A 19777-nucleotide genomic window follows, 5' to 3' on the forward strand; every position below is an offset into this window, starting at 1 on the left:
TACAGGACCATTCACTGTTATGTACCAGGACATGGATTTCGATGGTCAGTTCTTCACTTTGACCTCGATTGAGGAAGTACAAGATAAAGCTAACCTCAAAGTAGTAAAAACTGAACCAGTAATCTTAAGTCTCACTACTGTGGACATGTCAGAAGTTGAATCTCCAGTTCCACTATCTACAGAAGCAAGCTCCTCCTCATCTGTATGCGACACAATCCTGTTGTCCTCCCCAGATGAGAGTGGACCATCCTACAGGTCTAAGCCATGGCCATTTAAGTTTGAAATACCAGACTTCTCTTATGATATAGACCTTGCACTGGAAGCAGGAAAGCAAGCTTATGAAAATGATGGCACACTTTTGAACAACCCAAGCGTAACTAGTAGCATTCTTGAGAAGCTTGCAGAGACTATATTTGGCTTCACAGCATATCCAACTGGTGTCCAGATTTTAGCTGTTGCTGAAGCCTTGGTAGCAAAATACCCATGCCTCAAAGAGCCAGGGTCTTTTAATGGCCTATATGGTTGGCAACGGAGGATAAAGTATAAAATGGGCAACTACAGGGCAAAGTTAAGAGGTCGCCAATTAGCCATTCCAGAGCTCGAGGTGAACACACTAAAGAGATGATGCTCCAGTGAAGAGGGTTCACTTAAAGGCTTTAAAAGGGCCAAAAAAGCTGAAGTCAACTATCTGCCACCACTGCCATTCGGTGAGACTGAGGAAACCTTAGAGATGGAGAGACTAGATTTGCTGAAGGAAATGAAGAAGAAGAACAATGAGAGGGCAATTAATGAGAAAATGGAGAAGTCTTTCGCTATGAGAAGAAAAGAGGTTGTCAAGGATTGCCCCGCAATCCAAGACCTCTTAGAGAGGTGGCCTTCTCTGTTCTGTGAAAATCAGGTAAATCCAGTTCTTGTTCATGCAGCAACTAAGTGTATATGAGATCTCGTGAGTCATCTTTGATATGATTTTGTGTTTTATCTCTCATTTCAGATCAAAGAGGAGTTTAAGCGAATAACCACAATTCATCTGGAGCGAACGTTTTTGTCCAGATTGGACAGGTACACCACCAAACTCCTGGAGATATTTCGAAGGAAGGGCGGGACTGCAGGGACCAAAATAAAACCAATGTTGGACTCACTGAATAAGGTAAAATTTTAAATTATTTTAATTACATAATCTAATGGAAAAGATGAGGTCATACACACTGAGAATGTATCACTCTTATTTAAAGGACAAGTTTGTTATTTTAAACTTAAAGCTTTGTTTTCAGATTGTTTATGATGAAATCGAACGATTTTGATTGAAATTTGGACACATGCTGCTGGCCCAAGCTTTTTTGGTTTCTGTGGTAGCACACCCCCACCTCCACAATGGCTTCATACAAAGACGTGAAACTCACCGAGTGGTCAGGGGTGTTCACTGATAGGTTCACACACAAATCGTTGCAAAAATGCTTTCCAACAGGTGTTTTACCATTTGTTGTAAAACTGGACCTATTTTTTTTCAAACGCCTTACACCTGTACATTCTTCCGCCGAGAGCTTGAATAATAGAATAGAATATTGGCGGACTAATACCGTACATCACAGCACATCTAATACAAGTCAATGTAGTTGGACAAAAACTACAATAAAAACCAGTTGGAAAGTATCTTTTGCAGCGATTTTTGTGTGAACATATCAGTGAACACTCCTGACCACTCGGTGAGTTTCACGTCTTTGTAAACGACAGTTTTATGCGTTTTAGGAAGGATTGTTCCAGTGCACCTATGAAGCCATTGTGGAGGTGGGGGTGTGCTACCACAGAAACCAAAAAAGCTCGGGCCAGCAGCATGTGTCCAAATTTCAATCAAAATCATTCGATTTCATCATAAACAATCTGAAAACAAAGCTTTAAGTTTAAAATAACAAACTTGTCCTTTATCTGATCAGTGTCTGTGTTGGCTGAAACTGTTCTCCTGATCCTGACACTGTGGCCACAATTAACAATTTATGCACATGATTGTCTCTACAAGTGTATACAAACCGGTCATCTCTCCCTTAATATGCGCTCAAAAGCAGAGAAATTTACAGAATTTTCAAAGTGACCCTCTGAGTGCAGCGAGATCCCTTCCTGCTGCCCATAGACTCCAATACATTTATTTCCCAAAATATTACTCTTGTGTGTGGGAATTCCTGTCCTTGACTGGTTAATATTGTGATAGGAGGTACTGATATGTTGCAAAAAATTCATTTGCATGTCCAGTGATGAGGCAGAAAACTTTCCTCACTGGGCAGAGACAGTTTCTGGACCCACAGATCATGACATGCACTGTACTCTTGTCTTAACACACATTGTTGAGAAATTCATGTTAAGTTGTACACTTCACAACGTTAGAATGTAGCTGCAGGCTTACATTCTCCATGAGTAACTTTCTGTTTACATCTGTATGTGCTGTTATGTATGTATGTTACATATGTTATGTTGTGTATTTTCTGCAATAAATTTTCTTTTTGGGTTTAATAGCATCATGTCGATGGCAGAAGGGACATTATCATTCGTTGCTTAGTTGAGTATCTTGGAGAGAGTGGAGAGGAGCTGATCAAAGACCATCAGGTATCTGATGATTATAATGACTGTATTAAAATTGTCTAACCTTATAATCTGGTCTTCACTTGTGATGATATATTGAAGGTCAAAGATTCTCTACACTCGTGATGTTTTTTAAAAAAGACTCAAGATTAATATTTTCAATCAGGCTTTTAACTAATTTCTTAAATCTTTATGCTCTTACCCTTTATTTTTTAAATCATATTTAATCTTTATCTTATCTGCCTTAAACTTTAACTTGCCTTTTGTCTGGTTTTTTTCTGACTTTTTAACGATCACTTATTAACTTTATTTTATGAGCAAAAGAGTATTTAATTTGATTATACCTTTATAACCTATTTTAATGATTTAATGGTTCTGGTCTACCAACAAGCGTGCCGTCCCATGGACAGCTCCAGGCTGGATGGCCCCCAAAAGTGATTTTCTTTGTCTCAGGGTCAGCCTCTGTGAAGCACGTTCTGTAACTTTACGTATGAAAAGTGCCATATGAATATTGTTTGATTTGAGTATACTAAATTGAGTATACCTCTTTTTTTTATTTTTACATTTTATTTTTCTCTTAACCTTTTCTTTTACTTGGAATCTATTCTAGTTATTTCTAATTGTGGTTTGTTTGTTTTTACAGGAGGACGTCAGCCAAGAAGCATTGAAAGAGGACTGCAGTAATCACATGATGAAGATCATCGTAATCCATCCCAATGTGGCACAGGAAAACCAAGATCCTGTGAACGGTGTCGGTCATCATTGAGGGGACAGAAATTCTGGAGGACTGCGGAAGTGTGACAAACGCTTGCCTCCTGCTCATGGGTGTCATCTATGCTGTCAACTTAAGTTACCCACTGAAACTGAAATATACATTTGAGGTATTTCAGAAGCTGTTTCTTGAGCTTGACATCCTTAAAATGTCACCAAAGGTCCAGTCTCTCCACAAGAAACTTTTAGCGTGAGTGTTCCAGTGTTATTTGTGCTTTTGTCCAGCACAATTAATTTGTTTGCATTTTGTCTGTTTTCTGACAGTAATTTCAAATGTTCAAAGTTCTTTCTGTCCTGAACGTTCTGAGAATGTCTGCAAAGGTAGTGATTGCAACTGTTAATGGACAGAGTTGATGTATGTGTTCTGAAAGTTGATTAGAAGAAAGGGGACAGTGCACACTGAGTTTTTGAATAGCATGTTTTGTTTTGTTTTTTGTATATGTGTATATGCTCTGTTTTGAAATTTGCAATCAAGAAGTTCTAAGGCCATGTTTTTTGTGGTTATAATGTTATGTAGATATTTTAAATATATCTATGTCATTTCAACTGTGAAATAAAAGTGTCTCTTAAGCTGCAAATATTTTTTTTGGAAAATATTGATTTATTATCTAATAGAATAATAAGAATATTTATTCAATTCGATTAATATTAACTAGTACATTCATAATAAATATTACTTAATAATTACGTAGAATATAACAAAGAAAAGATGAGTAAGAAACACAAAGAAATATCAGCAATGTTCACTTGGGTTTTGTAACTGGATGCAATGGTATTCTGAGTAAAAGTAAAACCTATAGATGAGTATTGCCAGTGCAATTTGCTTGTGTATTTCACATAAAAAATAGATGGTTCTAGTAAGTAAATATTACTTAGAAATAGCCCGAGTAAAGATTACAAGCACTTTCTGTGTGGAAAAAGTTGCCTAGCTTTTTTTAAGTAAATGTCACTCCAATTTTTTTTCAGTGTACTGCTCCGACGTGCTGAGGTTATGAGGCGAGTTACGGCATGTTGGGGTTACAGTGCCGAGTGGGTAAATGCCCACCATCTCCAAACACTCCTAAACATCATATTGATTCATATATAAATCATATATGAATCATATATGCTCTCACCAAGTTTGGCACTCTGACAGCGAATGTACACTAAAATAAGAATCCACTACTTTTGGTCACAAATGTAACTGCACCTACTTAGGAAGTCCTGACCTTAGTTTTGAAATGCAAATGAGGGTTTTGTAAATATTTTCTATGGGTTCAAATTATTGTTGCTTCTATAATATTTGATGGTAAATTTAACCAGCCAGAACACAGCCAATTATGCTGAAGATCAGCAATATTAAATCCATACTGCATATGGGAAAAAACATATGTAGAAAGAAATCGCTAACACTGAATAAGATCACACAGCAAAAGGCTGCTTACACACACACACACACACACACACACACACACACACACACACACACACACACACACACACACACACCCTCTTAGGTGCAGTGAAAATTTTTGGTGTTATTCTGAAGGATTTTTGTTTAATTTCTTGATCCTATAATAAATTCATGTCCTCGTATGGTGACTGTAAAAACAGATTCATGGCTAACACACCCACACAGCCCAGTCATTAGCGACTCTACGGTATGGACAGCAAACCTTCAGGGAGGGGTCGGAGAAGGCCGGACTAACCTGGCCACTAAGCATTGTTCACCCAGAGCAATCGGATGAAAACGCAGTGCAGATGTAATTTGTTTTCAATGGCTGTTTCAAAAGAATAATTGTGGTGACACTGGAAGGTCGATAATATGGATTTTTGTTTTCGAGTGCAGTGTCTGTGTGGTGCTAAGAGAGGGTAGGAAATACAGTGCTGCAGACCCAAATACAATAAAAAATGGATTGTGTGTGTGTGTTTGTAGGGGTATTTGCAGGTCTGGTAACCATCACTGGGACTCAGACATCATTGGAAGGATTACTAAATGTGTCCTATCGGTGAGCATGGGCTGGTGTTCTCCCTTTTTGTTTCCTTCCTATGTTTCAGGGAAAACCATGGCCCTGCCCTGATGGCTCACAGAGCAGAGCAGCCTGAATAAAACTAAAACCTGGCAGAGTAACACCCACAGTTGAATCCTTTGAAATCTCCAAAAGACTGCTTTTATTCATACTATGACTTCAAAAATGTTTTTTTCAGTCAGATGACGATAATAAGAAATGCTTTTAGACTGAAATTGAGAAATTGTTGAAATAAAAAAAGAACAAAAACAGGTGAAGTAACCTATATTTCTCTCATTTGAATTGGTTTCTTGCAGTTATCTGCTCACCCTCAAAGTTATCAGTGGCATAAGTATTACTACACCACTGCACTAAAACATGCACATACTTGTTATGCTGCTGTTATTCCATCTTCCTGTCTTCTTTCTCTCACCCCAACCTGTCGCAGCAGATGGCCCTGCCCCTCCCTGAGCCTGGTTCTGCCAGAAGTTTCTTCCTGTTAAAAGGGAGTTTTTCCTTCCCACTGTTGCCAAAGTGCTTGCTCATAGTCGGTCATATGATTGTTGTGTTTTTCTCTGAATGTATTATTGTAGGGTCTACCTTACATTATAAAGCGCCTTGAGGTGACTGCTGTTGTAATTTAGTGCTATATAAATAAAATTGAATTGAATTGAATTTCATCAGGAATTTATTGGACTTTTTATTCATTCTGCAAAAACAGTTTTGTACCTTTAACCATCTGATGCCAGTCTTTACTGCAGACCTAGAATACATAGAAAACACTCCATAGTATTAGTTCTCACAGTATTTCTTTGTCCTCAGTTTAGTTATACAGCATCTTTAACTTATAAAAGGGATAATCTGTTGCCCATTTCTCTATGCCTTCATCATCCTCCACCTTGCTGATCTTCTCCTCAGGCTCATCGTGTTTTGGCCTCTCTGCTTTCAGATAATGGCCACTTTGACCATTTGCCAAATCAGACACTGTTTAGCTGGGAGATAGAGTCGAGGTAATTCTAATTCGTCAGAGGAGGTGGAGGGTGGCGTGGACACGGCCGGGTTCATTGGAGGGGTGGGATTGTATGACATTAAATGAGTGAAGGCAGATTTAGCACGCTGGTGCTGGGTGGAGAGGGACATACAGTGGAAGCACATTATTTGTCTGTAGTCCGAGCCCTTGCTGACACTCTCTCTCTCTGCACTATTCCCTTGCCGCGGGTGGTCACCAGAGACCAGACTGTGGCTGATTTATTCCTCCGCTCTGCTGTCCTCTGCCTGACTGCCTCTGCAATGGAGAAATTTCCTCTCTCTCTCTCCTCAGCAGTGATGCTAAAGCAGGGAAAGCAGGCGAATGAGATGGAGGGCTAACATTAGAACGTCTCCCTCCCTAATACACTCTCCTTCTACTCCCTGTTTTCCACCCTGGAGGTTTCTTCTCACCAACCATGTCACTCTCAAAGGGCATCTGTATGTGATGGATATAAGAACATGTACACATTGTACAACCTTGTGCTTAATTAAAAATATTAAGTGGACTAAACTCAGGTTTTCTAATTGAACTCAAATGAACTGTGTTTTTCAGCTTTTTGAACAAGCTGATACAAACTAAGTAAGCTGGATAGTGTGGCATCGTCCCCACATGCTGTGTGTATTTCTCTCTGAGATCTCCGGGATAGTTTCCTGCTTTCTCAGTGTTTTGTTTTCAGTTCCCACTTTCTAGTTTTCTGTTTTGCAAGTATTTTCTTGTGTAAGTTTTTCCACTGCAATAAAGCATCCTCCTTGCGTTTATTCCTCCTTCTGAGTGTCCTGCATTCTGGGTCCTACATCCTGCCTGCCACAACCGTTTCATGAAAAAAACGACGCAACCATACAATGGACCCAGCAGCACTTGCTCCCTCAGAACTCCGGCAGGATATCATTCACTCCATGGACCAGCTACGTAACCAGCGGCTGGATTTTCCTGAGGAGTATTGTCGCACTGTACCTAACCGGCTATAGCAATTAGTTTTTGGTCTCCCGTGGCTATACTGAATTCTCTTCACCTGCTAATAAAAGACTTTCTTCTCTATCACTGCCTATTGCAAAATGGGAAGCGGATTTATCAGTTAACTTAGACCAAAACTTCTGGTCTCAGATTTGCTTAAAAACCTTTCATTTAATTAGAAATCCCAGTCTTCAATTAATTCAATACAAAATACTACATAGAGTGCACTATACAGGTCATCAGATGTTCAAGATGGGCTTTACCTCTACCAACAACTGCTCACACTGCCAAACCAATACACCGCACAATTATATCCACGTTCTTTGGTTCTGTCCACCAGTTCAGAAGTTTTGGCGCGAGATATGTGAAGACTTATCGAAGTGTCTGAAATGTAACATTCCAACTTCCCCCTTAGTGTGTTTGTTGGGCAGCTTAGATAATGTCACTTCAGAAAAGAATATAGCCCATATGGTTTTCACTGCCCTATGCATAGCCAAGAAAACAGTCCTCATGAACTGGAAAAATAAAAACAATCTTAATTCTAACCAATATAGAAATTATCTATTAGATTACATTAGTCTTGATACAGCCTCTGCCACCACATCAGATCAATTGCTCTGGGCTCCTTTGATCAGCTCCATCACCTAGTGGGGGTGGGGGGGGTCATAGTTTGGTCCCACCTTCGCTGTTGTGATTGGTGAGGGGGTAGGGACAGGCTTAGGGCGTCGGGGGGTTCCCCAGGAGCATCTTCCTTGGGGGGCTCAACCCGGGGTAGCGGTCATGGCCTGTTAAGGGCTCTGTTGGCTCTCAGGTGACGGTTTCCTCGTGGCTGCGTGCAGCGGGGCTAGGGGAGGGTCTGTGCTGACGGACGTGGGTTACTGACCTGGTAGACTGGCTGCCCCTGGGTGGGTCTGGGACGGGCGTGAGGTTCTGGGGGCGCTCCGTCTCTGGGCTGGGGCCCTTGCTGGGCCTCGGGGGCTTGGGTCCTGGTTGGTGTGTTGCTGGGGTTGTGGGCGGGTGGGTGTATGGGGGCCCAGCCCTGGTGCAGGGTGCCGCCAGTGCATCAAGCCATCTGGGGGGCTCTTCAACTGGTGGGGGAGGCTGTCACATCTTGCAGGCGGTCTCCTCTCTTCAGGAACTCTCTCTGCAGGAGGGGGAGATACAGGAGAGGTGGAGGAAGATCTCAGCCTGGGCGTCTATTGTCTTGTGTAGTCTGGAACATGAGTGGATGACGGGGTGGGTGCAGTTTTCTCTGTGGTGGGGTCGGGTGGGCTGTCCCGGGCTCGGTGGGGCCGGGCGGCGCTGCTGGGGTAAAGGTGTGTCACCTGGGTGCAGGGGAGGCATCCCCCCCTCTGTCCCTTGGGGGTGGGCACGCTACACGGAATCCAAAAGACCATCAGGGTGTACACCTCACCCCTGGTGTCGTTGCCCACCTCTCAATCTCAATTTTAAACACACGTAGACATTGAGGGAAATCAGGAGGGGCTATGCGCTTACCTGCTGCTCTCTGGCACGTAGCTCCATGCCCTCCTGGGTTTTAAATGCACCTTAGAACACACATGCATCAACACTACATGTGAGCCACGGAGGGAGGTTTGGAGTCTTCACACACCCCCGTTCTCTGTTGCCTGTTGGAGCGGGGGGCCAGGAGGAGGAGTTGGCCGTCCGACTGGGGTCTGGAATGTGGGTGAGTGTTGAGTAATTGCATATGAGAGCATGAGGGTGGGAATGGATGTCTGTATCTGTGTGTGCCTGTTTGTCTGTGTCTATATGTCAGGTCGGGTATCAGACGCCACCTCTCTGGGGACATCTCAGGTTCTCCAAGGTTTGGAGGTCTATCTCCCCCCACCACTTCCCCTGCCAGTGGCAGACGCCCTCAGACATCGGTGCGTTGGTGGTTCTTTGTGCCCTCGGCCTCTCGGCCTGAGGCTCGGTCACTCTGGCACAGCTGGCTGCCGGCGGAGCTCACGAGCACGTCACTGCAACCCCCCCTGGCTTCTGCTCCGCGGCTGCTGAGTGACCCCTCAACTGGGACTCTACTCAGCTCTTTCTGGGATAGTGGCGCGGCTGCCCCTCTGTTGGTATTCCTTGGTCTCTTGTGTTCTAAGGGCCTCTGGATGTCTGGAGTTGTGATCTGCTTCATGCCGTGGAGGACGGGGCTGTGGCCCCCCCACACCCTCTAGCAGATCATTACATGAAGGAACCTTTTAATACAAGCGCGCTCATGCTCACAGGTGTACACACGGGTGCTCACACACACAAAGTACACCCTTTTTGGCTCCTACCTCAAAGCACACTGTGCGCTGTCGATCTTACGTGCTGCACAATAATGTTTAATATTTAGTATTTACTGTTATATTCCCATATATCATCATGATGTTGTTTATTATGTTGCTCTTTTTTTTCTTCTGCTTGTTTTTTCTTTTTTCTTTCTCAACAGATTATCCAGGTGATTGATATTTGAATTTTTTGTCTGCTTATTTTGTTGTTTTTTGTTTTTTGCCCTTTATCCCCGTCCCTCTTCCCCGCTGTTTTTCTTTCCCTCTTTCTTTCTCCCTTTTCTTTTCCCCAGTCAAATCTGTCCCGTATTTAGCAAGTGAAAATGAAATAAAATAAACAATAAAAAAAAGGTGAATCAAATAGACCATTACGGCGGGGCTGGGATGGTCCATTTGGTAAAGTAAATCCGTTGGGCATCTTTCTTCGCCTTTAGACAACAATTCTGATGGCAAAAGAGCCAAACGGGACAGGCTAAAAAAAAAGAAAAAGAAAAAAAAAAGGACTTTCTTCTCAATTAATTGCACCTTCATCTCCAACTCCACCCACGCACCTGCCCGGCCTGCCAGAAGATTCGCTGCCCGACCAGGCAGAGGACTCTCAGCATAAGTCACCGGACATAACGCCACCAGAAATGTCAGCGCCTCCCTTTTCCCAGAGAAAGCGGCGTTCACGCCACTGTCAGCCTTCGCTCACCGAGCAAGCTCCAGTGGTTAGTGACAGTGACTGTTTTCGAGATCAGACGAGATCGGGCGTGTTCATGGTGGTGTGGCAGTAAGCTTCACTCTATACCCGGGGTATAGAGTATGTTTGGGGAGTGTGATTGTGTGTACATGTCAATTTATGTCAATCCTTACGTTGGGTGAGTGCTGAGTGTTTGTATATGTGTGCATGAGGGTAGGAATGCATGTTTGTGTCTGTGTGTGCCTGTTTGTCTGTGTCTATATGTCAGGTTGGGTCTTAGACTCCACCTCTCTGGGAACTCCCAGGCCCTCCAAAGTGTGGAGGCCTATCTCCCGTCACCACACCCCCTGCCGGTGACTGATGCCCTCAGGGGTCGGTGCATGAAGGTGGCACGGATGCCCCTTCGGTGGTCCTCATTGGGCTCTCGCACTCTGGGGCCTCTGGATGTCTGGGGCCTGGATCTCCTCCATGCCTGCTTCATGCCCTGGGGGACAGGGCTATGGCTCTCTACATCCTCTTGCAGACCATTACATGTGGGAACCATTTGAATACAAGCGCGCTGATCCACACAGTTGTGCACACGCGTGTTCACTGTTTGTAGACTTAAATTACACCTTTCTTGGCTGCTACTTCAAAGCACATTGTGCGCTTTCTGTCTTAGGGCTGCTCAATTAATCGAATTTTAATCACGATTACGATCTGGGCTTTCAACGATCATTAAAAGTGACTGAGCCGATTATTAGCCCCTCCCTCGTGCTTTACTCTCGCGCTGCTCCGTGTGGCAAATCGAGCGCACCTCTCGTTTCGAACACACGTCACAACAATTAAGAGGACCCGAGGGAAGCTCGGAAAGCTAAGCAGAAGTTATTTGGAGAGGAGAGTGACTGCCGTTGGTTGAAAAGAGAGGTAAAAAAAACTTCAGTGGTGTGGAAACATTATGGGTTGGTGGAGTCAGACGTGGATCAAGTAGACATAGTGTGTAAACTTTGCTACAGTGTCGTAGCTGCACCACAGAGCAACACTACAAAGTTCACTAAACATAGATGTTTACATTTTTCATTTATGGTAAATGGTAAATGGCCTGTATTTGTATAGTGCTTTACTAGTCCCTAAGGACCCCAAAGCACTTTAAACATTCAGTCATCCACCCATTCACACCCCTGTGATGGCAAGCTACATTGTAGCCACAGCCACCCTGGGGCGCACTGACAGAGGCGAGGCTGCCGGACACTGGCGCCACCGGGCCCTCTGACCACCACCAGTAGGCAACGGGTGAAGTGTCTTGCCCAAGGACACAACGATCGAGACTGTCCAAGCCGGGGCTCGAACCGGCAACCTTCCGATTACAAGGCAAACTCCCAACTCTTGAGCCACGATCTCCCACGAAATTTATTTCTTATATTGCAAACATTTGCACTGTTATCAGTATTTGCACACTATTTTATATTATTTTTTAAAGTCATTATTCAATACATTGTTATTGTTAACCCTTTAAAGCCGGTCAGAGCAGCACGCTCCGTTTTGCGTAACTATTTTTAAATCCCTGTAGAACCTGAACCGTGTAAGCTAGCGCAATAATTTTACATCTTATGCCATCAGCTTGTCCTCAGTCACGGTTTCCTTCCACATATAGCTTTGCAAAAATAAAAAAGCACTAGCAGGAACAAAAACATAATATTCCAGAAACACACTTTGCCGATCCGATCAGCTGTTCGTAACACTTCCCACATTGAAACAGACGTCAGCGCGAACTATCGCATGTCCGCCATTTCCTGCCAGAAACCGGAAGTGACGTCATCTTCGCGGAAAATGTAGTTTTTTACTTGTAGGCCTTAAAAACCTATACTGGTGTTTTTATAAGTCATGTTTGACTTTTCTGAATAGTTTCTGGGATGCTTAGAACTCATATTGCACTGCTGGAAATAGTTTATTTTGATGCACCTGCTGTTTTCTTTGCAAATTTGAATCATAGGATTGTTATTTTGTTTTTCCTGCACTATATAAAAATTGCTTTATCTCCAAAATAAAACTATGAAGACACTCAAAATAAATTTCCTGTTGTTGTAAACTATTTTTTGCATTTCAATTTTTGAGGGATAAACCTCTTAAATTTCTCCAAGTAGAAATATATGTAAAAAAACAAAAACAAAAATGATTTTCAATTTTTTTGTAGTTTATTGCACTTTTTTGCAATTGATGTAGTTACTATGGACTTAATGCATACACATTATTAAAATATGGGCTATAACAGTTGTATTGATGTATAGCAACTTGAAATGCTCCCAATGGAACTACAACATGTAAAAAATAATATAAGTTCTGGCGGACTTGGTTCTATAGTAGGTTGTAAGGATTAAATAAATATCGTCAAATAATCGAGATCTCAATTTCAGTGAAAATAATCGTGATTATCATTTTTGCCATAATCGAGCAGCCCTAGTCTGTCTTGCGTGCTGCACAACAACATTGAATATTTAGTATTTACTGCTGTTTACACTTAGCAAGATTAATGCGATGTTTTTGTGTTTAGTATGTTGCTTTGGTTATTATTGCTTGTTTTCTATTCTTTCTCTCTCAACAGGTGGTCCAGGAGATTTTATTTTATATTATTTTATTTTATTTTTTTCCCCCTTTCTCACTGTCCCTCTCCCCTTCTGTTTTTCTTTTCCTTCCTCTTTCTTTCTCCCTTTTCTATCCCTCACTCATGTCTGTCCCGTCTGTAACAACTGAAAATAAAATAAAATAAATAATAAAAACAAAGGTCGATCAAATGGACCAATACGGCAATGCCACGATGATCCATTTGGCAAAATAAATCCATTGGGTATCCTTGTTGGTCTTCAGACAACAATTCTGACGGCTAAAGAACCAAATTGGGAAAGGCAAAAAAAAAAAGAAAAAAGAAAGCATTTCCAATGCTTTTTACAAAGCATTGGAAATAATTATTGTTCCACCCAGCTTTTCCACACCACAGCAAGAGCAGCCACATCAGAGCTGTTCCACATTGCCATCAGCTTCCCCTGCCGCTATCACTCCCTCTCCTAGGAGGAAGCAATGTCTGTGCCACCAGCAGTGGCGTTAATGTGAGCAGTGAAGGATTCCACTTCTTGTGTTTTGACTTTGACCCAGGTGTTGTCTACATATCTGTACCAGTGTCTAGGTACTCTCCCTTTAAAAGAGCCAAGAGCCTTTCTTTCCACTTCCTCCATGTAAAGGTTGATCAGATTTCCACACTGTTAGACCTCTGCCTTACCACTACATTTTTCAAACACAACGAGGGTTTCTACAGACAAAAACATGGCACTAAACTCATGAGGTATGTAGATGGGTCTGAATTTCACAGTCAAATATTCCAAATTCAGGGAACAGTGGCTGTCTACAGTCCTTGTGTTTTTTTGCACCAGCTGTCAGTAATGTAGATGCATAAACTCTCTTCTTTGTTCTTACCGGAGTGCCCGTTCCTGTCATGATGGTGGACCGTGCCACATACTAACTCAATAGCCGAGTCCAGAATTTAAGTCTCTGTGAGTAGTATAATGCTACTGTCCCGTATAAACTAGTTGACTGCAGTCTGTAGTATCAGTTTGTCAATTCAATGATTACATTTACTTTAGGTGTGTTTTTGTTTGTTTTTTAACATGTCTCTTTAGACCTAAACTGAAGGTGGTAGTGCCAAACCAAATACCAGACATAGATGGGACCTCTCCAGATGCAATTTGTGTCACAATCTGCAACGGCAGATCACGTGGACATAGGTGGAGGACCCAAATGCAGACACCTGAGATATGATTGAGGTGGAAAAGAAAGCAAGCTGTTTATTGCAAACTGATAATCGACATACCAAACAAAAGGCAGGAAAGAAACTTACTAAGTCTAAACTGGGAAAAATAAAGAATAAACTAAATACATGAACCTTAGAAACAACGAACATGGGAACATGAGGACCTGGAAACTTGGAGGCTTGGAAACATGGCGTGAACACAACAGATGACCTAAGAAAGAATGAATAACAACAGACCACATAAATACACACAAGGGGAATGAAGTAAGTGGAAACATACGGGGAACAGCTGATACAAATTAATATGACACCACAGGGGAAGCAAAACTAAACACACAAAATATGGAACACAAGACTGTCAAAATAAAACAGTAAACACACAGATGCAGACCTAAGATGACAATTTGTTCATCTATAAGGCGGCGTGGAACCAAACAAGCAGTTTTGAAGAGCTAATCCTTCCACTGTTTCACTAAGACAAGTTTCTCAGGTATGAGGAAAGTAGCCCTGTGCATGTTTGGCTCCACACACAAAAGTAAGGCAGTTTTTTTCACAGTAAACATAATCAAAACTAAATATCGTTCTCAACTCATCAGTGAGCACCTCCACATAAGTATGGGGATGACCCTGACTCCATTAAAGGTTTAAAATACTGTAAAGACAAGCTAGAGCTCAATTCACTCACTGAGCAAAAAAGTAGGGGAGATCATTAAATATGGAGAGAAATTTACCTCAAAAGTGTTGAAAATGTGTACAATATGATTCACAATGTGTATGATATGATGCACGTGGATATGATCCCACGTTCCAGTTCTGGTTGAGTGAACGCTGAAGCGACTTGCTGCCGCTACTTGCTGCCGCTACTCACCGCTAACCCTGTCGTTACTTTTATCGCCATTCCTGCTCTTTACTCCTGCTTGTTCCTTGTTACCTGCTACTTGCACCCTTGCTTTTTCTACTCTTTGCTCCTGTTATGGCTACTCACCGCTATCCTCTCCCGGGGTCCTGGTTCCTGGCATCCTGCTGGTCCCTCCCACGGATTCCTGTCCTATTCCTGTCTTTACGGCCCATCGGTGTCTCTGCTCATGTTCATGATGTGGCCTCCTGTCTGTGTGGTCCTGGAACCTTGTGTCATTGATCCTTCATCCCAGTACTGGACTCCATCAATACACAGCTGATGAGCTCCTTTGACTCCGCTCCACCACCGGCTGTTTTTCGCCTCCATGCGGATATTGTTGTTCTCCCTTGCCAAAAGTACATCCATTGGGGTTCCTGCCGGAATTTTCATCAAGATAGTTCTAAGCAAATGCAGTCTCTCTGGTCCACCTGTCGCCGCTCTCCACAGAATCCTGGCAGGGCTGTTGACCACAATATTTGGCTAACCTGACCAGGTCACCTAGCACTCTCACACAGTCTGACAGTACCTGCGTCAACTTCCGCCAGCTTAACATCCGTTCACTCACGAACAAGGGACATCTCGTCCAGGATCTCCTCACAGACCGTAAGGTTAACTTTTTCTGTTTGACTGAGACGTGGCAACAGCCCAACGACTTCTCAACAGCACTTCCGGGATGATGGCGCCTGTGTTTGGCTTTGCCGCTGCCGGGTGCAGTTTGTCACGATCTATCCTCGTGTTTTTTTTCTCTACTCTGCTGTTTTTTATTTGTATCAATGATGTTCTGGCTGCCTTGGTTTATGATCGTTTGACGCTGTTATCAATCCGATCTTCAATGATGGCCCAAGATGTTTCATCTTCCTCCTCCTTTGGCACTTTCCATTCTCCGCACTTTTCCCCGCACTCCTTTGGCACTTTCCATCTGTGGATCCATGGCTGGATCCTCGGCCAGCGTTCTCAGCGTTCCCCGTAGATCACGGAGAAGAAGAGGAAGGAGATCAGGTCCCCATCAGCATCTGCACTGTCAGTTCCCACGCCAGTTCGGCCTGTTGTTTTAGAAAGATTTTTACCTGTTTCACTATCTGAGCTGGGAAAAATAGTTAGTGCAACAAAAGTATCCTCTTGTTCACTCGACATTTTACCCGCATCGTTATTCAAAAAGGTCTTTTACTCTATTGGTCCCTGTATGCGCACTATAATTAACACCTCTTTGGGATCTGGCAAAGTCCCTGCTTATTTTAAAACTGCTGTTATATACCCCCTGTTAAAAAAGCCTATGCTGGACCCATCTCTCACTAGCAACTACAGACCGATCTCAAAAATACCGTTAATTGCTAAGATTTTAGAGAAGATTGTGGCTAAGCAGCTTACAGCAGTTTTAGACAAATATAATATCTTTGATAAATTTCAGTCTGGCTTTCGTAAAGCTCATTCTACTGAAACAGCCCTTCTTAGAGTTTCCAATGACATTCTGATGCAAAACGATGCAGGTAATGTTCTGTTCTCTTAATGTTGGATCTCACGTCGGCCTTTGACACCGTTGACCATTATATTTTGCTTGATAGGCTGAAATACTGGGTCGGTGTATCTGGGTCTGCCTTAGAGTGGTTCTCCTCGTATCTTTGTGAACGATACTCTTCTGTGGCAGTTTCTAAGTACAGGTCATCTTCTACGTCCCTGTCCTTTGGTGTGCCACAAGGCTCTGTGCTGGGGCCATTATTGTTTTTAATTTATTTACTTCCTCTCCAGCATATTTTGAGCCCTTTTGAGGATATTTGTTACCACCGCTACGCAGACGACATCCAACTATATATATCTTTTAAACCTGAAGATGCTTCTAAGCTGCGGATTTTAAATGTGTGTTTGGAAACCATCAAAGGTTGGATGGCCGACAATTTCCTCCAACTAAATGAAAATAAAACTGAAGTCCTTTTATGTGCTCCAGACAGACATGTACCCAGCATAATGAATGCTCTTGGTCCCCTTTCATTTGTGAAACCATCTATCAGGAACCTAGGGATAACCTTCGATCCTGCTCTTACATTGGATATTCACGTCAAATCTCTGGTTCGGTCTTGCTTCTATCATTTAAGAAATATTTCTAAATTGAGCCCCATAATATCTCATACTGAACTGGAGATTGTTATTCATGCTTTTATTTCATCACGACTGGACTATTGCAATTCACTGTTCACATGTCTAAACAAAAGTTCCCTGGAGCGTCTGCAGACTGTCCAAAATGCTGCAGCAAGGCTTCTGACGAAAACATCGAAATACTCACATATAACACCGTTGCTTATACAGTTACACTGGCTCCCTGTCGAATTCAGAGTCCACTTTAAGATTCTGTTTCTGACATTTAAGGCTCTTCAAGAACAAGCACCATCATACATCATTGAACTTTTACAGCCCTATGCCCCTAGTAGGTCTCTGAGGTCTTGTGTTCAGGGATTACTTGTTATTCAGTATACGAGACTGAAAACTAGGGGTGATCGAGCTTTTGCTACTGTGGCCACCAGACTGTGGAATTCTCTTCCTCAGAACTTAAGATCTGCTGATTCACTGATTACTTTTAAAAAACAGCTAAAAACATCTTTTTAAAATTGCATCTTGTTAACTTTTGACTGTACTTTGTTTTTTTAATCTGTTCCTATATCTTGTAAAGCACTTTGTGATCTTTTATCTAGAAATGTGCTATATAAATAAAATTTTACTTACTTACTTACTTACTTCTCATAGCTCAATTACTCCACCCCCCTTGGGGTTTGTTTACACCTGCCAACCTTGTGAGTCCAGCCATGGTGGAGGTCTCGCGGTAATCTATCGCGAGAACTGGAAAGTCTGTCTATTCCTACCTCCTTTGAATCGGTTGTCTGTCAACTCTCAGGTTCTACTCCAACTGTCATAGCTGTCATCTACCGTCCCCCAACATCTAATTCTGTTTTTATAAGTGACTTTGCTTATAAAAGGTTATGTGTTGCTAAACAACACATAACCTTTCCTACTCACACCAAAGGCCATACTTTGGACCTAGTTTGCTGTTCCGGACTTACTCCTTCCAAATGCACAGCGGACGAACTACCATTCTCTGATCGTCTGTTTCTCTTCTTTGATGTCCAAATGACTTTTTACATAATCAAGAACCCTTGCATTTCTTTTTGGAATATCAAGAAAATAAATCTTGATATCCTTTCTTCTGCTTTTTCTAGCTGTTTGTCTCTTAATAACCTGTCATTCAAGATGATTTGGTCTCTTATTATAATCACAGTCTTGGTAGTATTTTGAGTTCTCTTGCTCCACTAAAAACCAGACCTGTAGCCTTTTCTCAGACTGCGCCCTGGTACACACCTGAACTCCAACTTTTGAAAGCAAAAGGCAGATGACTTGAACGTCGCTACAAGAAAACTGGCCTTACTGTTCATAAGGAAATGTTTTACCCTTTAAAGCCAGTCAGAGCGGCAACGCTCCGTTTTGCGTAACTATTTTTAAGTCCCTTTAGAACCAGAACCACGTAAACTAGCGCAATCATTTTTTTTGCATCTCATGCCATCAGCTTGTGCTAGGTCACGGTTTCCTTCCACATATAGCAAAAATTGCATAAAAAAACGCTTGCAGGAACAAAAACATAATATTCCAGAAACACACTTTGCCGATCCAATTAGCTGTTCGTAACAATTCCTACATTGAAATAGACGTCAGCGCGAACGATTGCATGTCCGCCATTACTTGCCCGAAACTGGAAGTGACATCATTTTCGCGGAAAATGTAGTTTTTTACTTGTAGGCCTTAAAAGCCTATACTGGTGTTTTTAAAATCAGGTTTGAATTATGCTTTTCTGAATAGTTTCTGGGATGATTCTTTTAAAAAACAGTTAAAAACCCATCTTTTTAAACTTGCCTTTGGTTGATGTTGTTTTATGTTATGTTTTATGTTCTAGCTTCTGTGAAGCACTTTGTGATTTTATCTTGAAAGGTGCTATATAAATAAAATTTTACTTTACTACACCAGCAACCATGGTCAAATGTCTTCCAGGGGCCACAGCAGGCGACATTGAGGGAAATTTAAAACTTTAAAAAGGGTAAACGTAAATTCAGTAAAATTATAATTCACGTCAGCAGTAATGACACCTGGTTATGTCAAGCAGAGGTCACTAAAATCAGTATTGGCTAAAACTAATGTGTAACCTTGCCAAAACAATGTGGGACTCTAGTTTTCTCTGGTCCCCTTCCCAATCGGACCAGGAGTGACATGTTTAGCCAATGCTCTCCTTAAATTGCTGGCTGTCTTGTGTTTTGGTATTATGGTCTATGGCCTTTGTTTTGATTATTGTAGTGACTATTATTACCCTTGGTTCGGTTTTGGCTGTTACGGTTTTAGTTCTTAGGTTTTGCTATATGGCTTCCCTGTGTTCCTTGTTGTGTACACTCTGTGCCTTTCTGTCCCTCATTTCAGGTCTGTATGTTCTGTGTCCCCAGTATCTGTTAAGTTTACGTGCCAAGAGTTCAGTCGGTGCGTTTCCTGTTTTACTTTGAAGGTCCGTGTCTTATGTCAGTGTTTCTAGTTTTGTTTCCCTTGTCTCGTCTTGTCTAATTACTCCCGGCTGCGCTCTCCTTCTGTGTCCTATTCCCTCATTTTCCCTCAGTGTATTTAAGCCCTGTTTTTCTCTTTGTCAGGGGCCGATCGTGGCTCAAGAGTTGGCAGTTTGTCTTGTAATCGGAAGGTTGCTGGTTCAAGCCCCGGCGCCGACAGTCTCCGTCATTGTGTCCTTGGAGAAGACACTTCGCCCGTTACCTACCAACTGTGTGCTCTGCCTGCCTAGTTTCCGT

General features: G+C 42.4%; 1 protein-coding gene across 1 annotated transcript; it reads left to right on the top strand.

Annotated features, from left to right (window-relative positions):
* Positions 1-646: 646 nt before the first annotated feature.
* LOC143419831 (uncharacterized) lies at positions 647-3337 on the top strand. Its single transcript, XM_076887409.1, has 4 exons — positions 647-898; positions 992-1147; positions 2506-2595; positions 3215-3337. The coding sequence occupies exons 1-4, from the start codon at positions 731-733 to the stop codon at positions 3335-3337; spliced, it is 537 nt and encodes a 178-aa protein (XP_076743524.1). The 5' UTR covers positions 647-730.
* Positions 3338-19777: the final 16440 nt, after the last annotated feature.

The sequence above is a fragment of the Maylandia zebra genome, linkage group LG1 (assembly GCF_041146795.1).
Source record: "Maylandia zebra isolate NMK-2024a linkage group LG1, Mzebra_GT3a, whole genome shotgun sequence".
NCBI lineage: Eukaryota > Metazoa > Chordata > Actinopteri > Cichliformes > Cichlidae > Maylandia > Maylandia zebra.

What these genes read in the sequence shown, in the direction of transcription:
- LOC143419831 (XM_076887409.1), top strand. Translation starts at nt 731, where the DNA reads ATGGAGAGACTAGATTTGCTGAAGGAAATGAAGAAGAAGAACAATGAG. An exon ending in TGTTGGACTCACTGAATAAG is followed by an intron (nt 1,148 to 2,505) that starts GTAAAATTTTAA and finishes TGGGTTTAATAG; the next exon opens with CATCATGTCGATGGCAGAAG. An exon ending in AGCTGATCAAAGACCATCAG is followed by an intron (nt 2,596 to 3,214) that starts GTATCTGATGAT and finishes TTGTTTTTACAG; the next exon opens with GAGGACGTCAGCCAAGAAGC.